Source organism: Monopterus albus, unplaced genomic scaffold, assembly GCF_001952655.1.
Source record: "Monopterus albus unplaced genomic scaffold, M_albus_1.0 scaffold312.1, whole genome shotgun sequence".
Taxonomy (NCBI): Eukaryota; Metazoa; Chordata; class Actinopteri; order Synbranchiformes; family Synbranchidae; genus Monopterus; species Monopterus albus.
This window is the reverse complement of record NW_018128192.1, coordinates 124413-132398: the sequence shown is the minus strand read 5'-3', so window position 1 is coordinate 132398 and position 7986 is coordinate 124413. Positions and strand designations below refer to the sequence as shown.

Sequence of the window (7986 nt, the reverse complement as noted above, 5' to 3'; positions counted from 1 at the left end):
GAAGCAGCTCATCCACTCTCACAGGACCAGGTCACTGCTCTCCCTACAGAGGCAGTGAAGAAAATTGGGATAGCCATGGCACCTTGTTGCAGCACCTGTGCAACAAAAGAAATGATCCAGCACAACATGTGGCTCACATGTCACAGCTGTGAGAGCAGATCCGCTTCCCCACTGAGCACTGCCCCTCCCTCTCCTCCTCCTGCTGCGATCCTCAGACAGGTCACCACACAGCGTTTCCAAGCGGCTAGGCTTGCCGCGGGGACGAACCCTACCATTATGCTTCCATGCAAGGGCAATGGCAGGAGGTGGGAAGTGTGTGCAAATCACCAGAGACAATTGGACACTCACAGGTCCTTTTTGAAAAAAAAAAAAAAAACAATCTCTTAATCTCTTGTGACAGTCCTTTCCCTCTGTTTCTGAATCTGCACTGTCTGTTTACACACGTGTAACAACTGTGCCATGGGTTACAAGAGAGAGAAATAGAAACACAGTTTTTTTTCTCTCTGTTGTCACATTTAACAGGCTGCCTGGCTGGCTCAGTTGGTAGAGCAAGACTCTCAATCTTGGGGTTCTAGATTCGAGCCCATGTTGGGTGCTCATTTTTAAAGATCTCTCCACAATGGACAACGCAGCTGCACTGCCACCATCCCTCTGTAGAGTCTGCCGCTGAACACAATTACCTTTTTCAGGGCCACAGCCAGATTCATAAAGAGTAATTTTCTGACAATTGTTTTCTCCTCTCTCTCTCTGTGTGTTCACTATTTTCTCACACACACTTTTTCCTCACTGCATGGCTCCCCTTCACACATGCTGTGACATGGGATGTACTTAACATTAAATTTTTCCCACAGCAAAGTTCTGTTTTTTCTCCTAACAGCTCTCCCCACAGCAGCACTGCCCAGGTCCTTCTGTGGTCTCCCCACTCCCCACTCGATCGTCCATGTGAGTGGTGGTTTTTTGTCCCACACAAGAGATGAGGGATGAAGCTAAACACGGGGTGCGCACTTCTCCTCAGCCCTTTCTTCACCGCCCTACCATGGGTTGCGTACATCAAACAATCACCTCTCGCAACAGCGGAGAGGGCACACTAGGGACTAATATCGATGCATGCAACGCACCACAAATGAATGCTCGTCCACTGATAGTGTTACTCAGTGTGGTGCAAGCGGCTGTCCATGAACGACTGGATGGACAAGCTGATCCGAACTGGCTACACTCTACAGTTCTCCAGGCACGCCCATGCTTTCAGTGCTTTCAGTGGTCATAATATCACCAGAGAGCTTCGCTGCACTGACAGCAGAGTTGCAGCTGCTGTTAAGTAAAGCGATCTCCATGCTGCCGCCTGGGCAGGAGAGTAAGGGGTTTTACTCATGCTACTTCTTGGTTCCCACATGCTCACCATGAAGCAAGTACTGGAGTGTGTGCGTCCCGGCAATTGGTTTGCTTCCATCAATCTGAGAGCTGCTTATTTTCATGTGCCTGTATCCCCAAACACAGGAAAGTCCCACTTTTCTCCTTCCAAGGTGCACATTTCCAGCACAACAGGCTGCCCTTTGGCTATTCGCTGGACCCCCGCACATTTTCCAAGTGCATGGAAGCAGCGTTAGACCCATTACACAGAGCAAGAATCAGAGTCTTCTTTTATTTAGACGTTTGGATTCTGATGGCATGTTCCAGACAACAAGCAACGTTTTTCACACAGCAGTGCTAGTGCAACACCTGACACAGCTGAGTTTGGCAGTAAACTAGGAAAAGGGCTCACCGGTGTGCTGCCAAACACTCTTTTACCTGGGAGTGCACCTGGAATCTCTCAGCATAAGGGTAAAGCTGTCATCTGCCAGGCGGGAAGTGCTTTCATCTCTCCTATAGCGCACTGTTCCCCGCGCAAAGGTAACAGCTCTGTCTGTCATGCATTTACTGGGAACAATGTCAGCCAGTTATGTCATCGTCCCCCTTGGTCTTCTTCACATGAGGAAGCTCCAGAGGTGGTTCGGCCATCTTCGCCTTGACCCAGTGCATCACAAGAGGCACATGCTCATGGTTGCCCCCTCGATCCAATCAGACCTGGCGTACTGGGGAATTCCCAGTGTGGTGACACCGGGAGTTCCCCTAGGCAGAGCTATGTCACACATAACAGACGCATCTCTGCTCGGCTGGGGAGGCACATGTCTGTCACAGGCTGTAAGAAGACAGTGGAATCACACCCTGTCTTTCCACAACAAATGTCTGGAACTGGCCACAGTGCTGAAAGTTTTGCACCAGTACTAAGAAGAAAACACGTAGTGGTGTGATCAGACAACACAACAGCTGTCGCTTACATCAACCGGCAAGGCGGTGTTTGTTCTGCCCGGCTGCTGGAGATTGCATGAGATCTCTTGCTCTGGGCTTAGCACAACCTGCTCTCCCTCAGAGCTGTACACGTCCCCATTGAGCAGAAACGTGCCATGGATCTCATGTCATGAGGTGGACCTCAACCCAGCAAGTGGAAGCTGAATCTGTCCCTCGTTCAGATGCTGTGGGACAGGTTTGGTTGAGCTGTGGCAGACCTGTTCGCAGCACATGGGAACACGCAATGCAATCTCTGGTTCCCAATGAACGCCAGAGACAAACCTCCACTAGGGGTGGATGCCTTTGCTCACCATCCCTGGCCAAGAGGTCTTCTTCATCCACTCCCTCCTGTCCCACTAATCCCATGAGTCCTCTCACACGTTCAGGATGAATGGTCGCGCGTCCTCCTGATAGCTACGGAGTGCATGGGTGCAGCTTGGTTTCCAACCCTGGTTCAGCTGCTTTTGGGCAAGCCTTGACAGCTGCCATGGCAACACTCTCTCAGCTGGACGGTGAAATCCAGTGGTTCCCCATGATAGGTCAACGGCTATAGGCCTGGCCCCTGAACTGGAGAGCCTAGAGTTGCCTCCAGTGGTCGTACACACAATTCATGCATGAGAGCTCCATCAACAACAGCATCTTAAGCAGCGAAATGGTCTGGTTTTCAACGTTGTTGCATGGAAAGAGGCACAGCTCCCACTTCTTGCCCACTGGCTCAAGTGCTAATTTTTCTACAGTCTCTGGTCGACAGAAATTTGGCTCTGTCTACTGTGAAAGCTTATTCCGCTTCTTTGTAATCACACTCACACACTCTGTTGATTAATCCATTCACCCTGACCTCACTACAATGTTTTGTAGCTGTAAATTTGTTCACATAATTTTTCCAATCTACACTGTGAATATTTGAATGATGTTTTCAGTATGACAGGAACATTACAATGATTTGTATTAGATTGTGCTTGTCTGCTTCTTCTGACCATATCTGAATAAAATGTTAAGAAAAATTACACATAAATGTTGAGAATTCCAAGGGTTCACTTACTTTTCTTGCCACTATAAGTTATTTCAAGACATTTCAAACTATGCCCTTTTTTCTTATATTGAATGTTTTAGGTTTACAGAAAGGCTGTTCAGAAACAAAGCAGCCCTCTTATTCATTTGAATGAGACCCTCCCATTGTCCAGCAGAGCTGCCATTGCAGAGAACAAAAACTGCAAGCTCAACATAACTCAACTTTTGCCAAAACACAACATGACGCATCCACCAAAATGCTATAGTGATAAATCCATCCATTTATCCACTACATAAATTGCTTATTCTGTAGAGCAGCCATTCTCAACCAGATGCAGTGACACAAAATGGATCTGTTCTTGAAATGAAGAAGTGATGTTGGAGACAACCCTGTGCCAGTAAAACCTCTAAAGCATATGGTGAGGAAATATGACCGTGAATACATTATTTTATGTTTTTTTCTTCTTTATTTGACAAGGTGGTCCTTGTAAAATTTTTAACCAAAAGTGGGCCTTAAATTACAAAAGGTTGAGAATCCTTGCTGAGAGGGTTGTGGGGGGCTGGAGCCAATCTCATCTGACATTAGGCAAGCGGTGGGATTCACCCTGGACAGGTCACCAGTCTATCACAGGGAGGACACTTAAAAACAGACAACCATTTAAACTCAGATTCACACCTAGAGGCGATTTAGAGTCACCAGTCAACCTAACCTGCCTGTCTTTGGACAGTGGAAGGAAACTGGAATACCCAAAGGAAACCCTTCCAGTCCCACAGAGAATGTGCAAACTCCACACAGAAGGGCCCTGGTTAGCAGGAACCTTCTCGCAGTGATGCCACAGTACTAACCACTGCATCACAGTGCTGCCTTGTAGTAAATAGGTTTATAATTCAAAAAAGTAAAACATATCATACACTTATTTTGAATATTTGCACTTACTGTTTCCCTCAGATGACTTATTTTTACTCATCCAGTAGTTTCCCAGTATTTCTTTACAGTCTACTGCTGATGTTTACTATCAACAAAAATTCACATTACAAGTAGAATAGTATACATTTGACCAAACAAGTATTTTCTTACCGCTTTATGCAGGATTCGATCATGTCACTCGACATCAGCTTCAGTCTGGTCTCCAAGTGTTTTCCAAACTCCTCCTCTGGCCAGTGGAGATCTTTGATGAAGGTCTGCAGAGCATCTAGCTTCCAGAAGAGATCCTCCGATGTTCCTGAGCCATTACTGCATGGACCACAAATCAGGATTTAGCGCATTGAAGGCAAGGGGCTCTATCTTCCTGACAGTGCAGTTTCTGCATCGCCTCATTCACACTCATTATGTAGTTTTCCTTGAAAACATGTCTACTTTTTTGCACATTGGTGTGTTTGGTATTTTCCTGCCATAAATGAATGTGCTTAGTCTGAGGTGGGAGGAGGTGCAGTTGAGGCTGTGTGTATGCTGATTAAGCAGAGCAGTGCAATTTTGGTGCTGGTTTTGACCCGAGATAGTAATAATGATAACACCTGGTCAGACCACCTCTTATCACTGTCACAGGTGCATTTGAAATGTTCCTGACAAGTGACTAGACTGGGAAGCACGAGATCAGGTATCAAAATGTTTTTAATGGACATGCATCACCATAAAATTAAACATTAATTCCACAATTGATGTCCGGGAATTCACACTGAAAAATGTATTGTGTATCATAAAGATTATTTTAAATAAGTTAAATGAGTCCTTAGACTCAACTGGCTTTTCTCAAACCGATACTCAAATGAGTCCTCAGTATGTGACTATAGATATGAATATGGTCAAAGTGTTGGTGCCCATCAGGATGCAACATCTTTAGTCTATTTACAGGATGCAGCCAGAGGTGACCTGCAGTCGGTGTTTGGGAATCCAAATCCAAGTTAAAATCAGTCAGGTGGCTGGGCAACAGCTCACAAAAGTTGTAGCTTAAGACAAATGCCCACAATGCATCTCCTGCCTGTTCACATTTCAAATTGATTTTCCCTGCTCAGCGACACACCCACTGAGAAAACAACTCTGATAACTGACTCTATAGTCAGAAACGTGAAGCTTCAGACACCGGTGGCCATAGTCAAATGTATTCCTGGGGCCAGAGCGGGCAACATCAAATCCTATTTGAAGCTTCTGAATACAGTAAGATTGTTAATGACTCTCAACTTCCCCAGTTGGAGGTCACTAAAATTAATGTTGAATCGGTGTGTAACTTCATTAAAACAACTTTGGATTCCATAGTTTCTCTGTAACCCCTGCCCAATCTGACCAGTGATGACATGTTTAGTCGTATATCATCATTCAACCACTGGTTGTCTAGGGGGTGTCAGGAAAATGATGTGGGCTTCATAAACAACTGGAAAACATTTTAGGGAAAACCTGGTCTGATTAGCAGAGATGGCACCCATCCCACTTTGGATGGTGTGGTTTTCATATCTAGAAATCTGGACGAGTTTATTTTACAACCTAAATTATGACAACCCAGAATTGAGACCAGGATGAAGGGTCGCAGTCTTACATACCTCTCTGCATCTCTTTGCAGTTGCTACCCACCCAAAACTCCCAGGACTGCCCCCCGACCACTGTTCAGTTTTTAACTGAATTCTCAAACTTTGTCTGATTTAGTGCTTAGTACAGATAAAATAATCATAGTGGCTGGCTTTAATATTTATGTAGATGTTGACAATGACAGCCTCAACACTGCATTAATTCATTATTAGACTCAACTGGCTTTTCTCAAACCGATACTCACTAAAGCAGGCATCACGAAAACTGGAAAGGAGGTCGACTAAGTCAGAAGAGTTTTTCTTAGCCTAGAAAGATAGTTTAACCACACATTAAAAAAAAGCCCTTCGTAGTGCCAGAACTGCATATTATTCATCACTGATAGAGGAAAATAAGAACAACCCCAGGTTTCTTTTCAGCACTGTAGCCAGGCTGACAAAGAGCCACAGTGCTGTTGAGCTTAATATTCCCTTAGATCTCAGCAGTAATGACTTCATGACATGGTAGAATAATAACTACTATTACTCTCCCTTCGGTTGTTTCCATTAGGAGTCGCTACAGCAAATCCGATTTGCATGAGTAAATTTGGCACATTTTATACCAGATGCCCTTCCTGAGACAACCCTTTCTATTTATCTGGGCTTGGGACCAGCACAGAATTCACTGGCGTAAAATCCCTATGGTTAGATACACACTCACTCCTGGGGACAATTTTAGCCTCCATTCAACCTAAGCTGCATGTCTTTGGACTGTAGGAGGAAGCCGGAGTACCCGGACAGAACCCACAAAGGCACAGGGAGAATATGCACACTCCACACACTAAGGCTCAAACCCGGAACTTTCTTGCAGTGAGGCAACAGCACTAACCACTGTGCTGCCCAAATAAAATCACAACTATTATAGAAAAAAATGATCATATCATTCCCACAACTCTCACAGACGTGCCAGCAAGTACAATGGCTTTAGAATCATCTGTAAGACATCATTTATATTTAGACTGCTTCTCTCCCACTGATCTCCCATTGATGAGTTTAACATAGTCTGCACTGAAGGGAGACAGGATCCATGCCAACATTGTTCTACATACTACACTGTGAGAAAAGATGAAAATGTATGCATACTGGATCTGATCATTTAAACACTAAGCAATATTAGTGGGTTAGGCTGTGTGAAAGTGTGGGTGCAGGATACACATCTTTTTGCACTCCATGAGTAAGGTTTAGTAAAAACAGTACTGGCACAGAATAGGCAGGACAATGCTCAGAGTAAAAATTAAAAACTGCATTCTGCAAACAATATAAAAAGGCTGTGTGTATTTCATTTCTAGAAAAAAAACAGAAACAAGAGGAAAGACAAATGATATATGTCTCACCTTATTGGATAGATCTTTTAAGAAATCAGATTTCAGGATATTTTCAAATACAAGAAGCATGTTGGTAAATGACATGCTAATGAGCTGTGAAATGGTATTCTTTGCAAGAAAAACATCAAGCTAATTAATTTCCAGAATATTCCATTTTTGTGCAATTTGGTCACTTCCACAGACTTTTATGACATTAAAACAAATGATTTGGATGTGTGGGAACCCTCAGTTTGTAAATGTCTACTGGGAAAATGGGTTACATGTTTGGGTAAAGAAAAGGGCTGCTAGGGCCAGGAATGACAGTGGGGTCCTCCACAACCAGTGTAACTCTAGAAAGGAGAGAGGAGCCAGGTCAGAGTGCTATAGCATCAGGTAACTGGGGAAAAGCTTTGAATAGAAAGGTATGAAAAGATGCAAGTGTTATGGTTTAGTACCCCTCACCAGGAGGGTGAGAGAGAACTGGGGTTGGACTCAAGATGGCTGACCCAGGTGCTAGTACAAAAAAGGTGGTTTAATGGAATAAAAACAACATGACAACAAAACAGGGTCCATAATACATACAACAAGGGAAGGGCAGTGATGACTAAGGAGACCAGGACGGTAAACACACAAACTAACGACAGGAACTAGAATAGCAGGAGGATGAGAACGGACAGGTGAACAAAAAGAACCAACATACACAATGCAATCCACAGCACAGCGACTGTCAGTGTGGAAGACAAAGCACGTATTTCTGTGTTGCTAACCGCATAATTAGCGTGATAAG

General features: G+C 44.4%; 1 protein-coding gene across 1 annotated transcript in view; it reads right to left on the bottom strand.

Moving 5' to 3' along the window:
* LOC109973945 (calcium-dependent secretion activator 1-like) overlaps positions 1–7986 on the bottom strand; it is a gene marked incomplete at its 5' end in the record, with an annotated part of 241653 nt that overhangs the window by 118074 nt on the left and 115593 nt on the right. Inside the window, 1 exon segment of the mRNA XM_020623851.1 lies at positions 4418–4573. Coding sequence (XP_020479507.1) covers positions 4418–4573 — 156 coding nt within the window.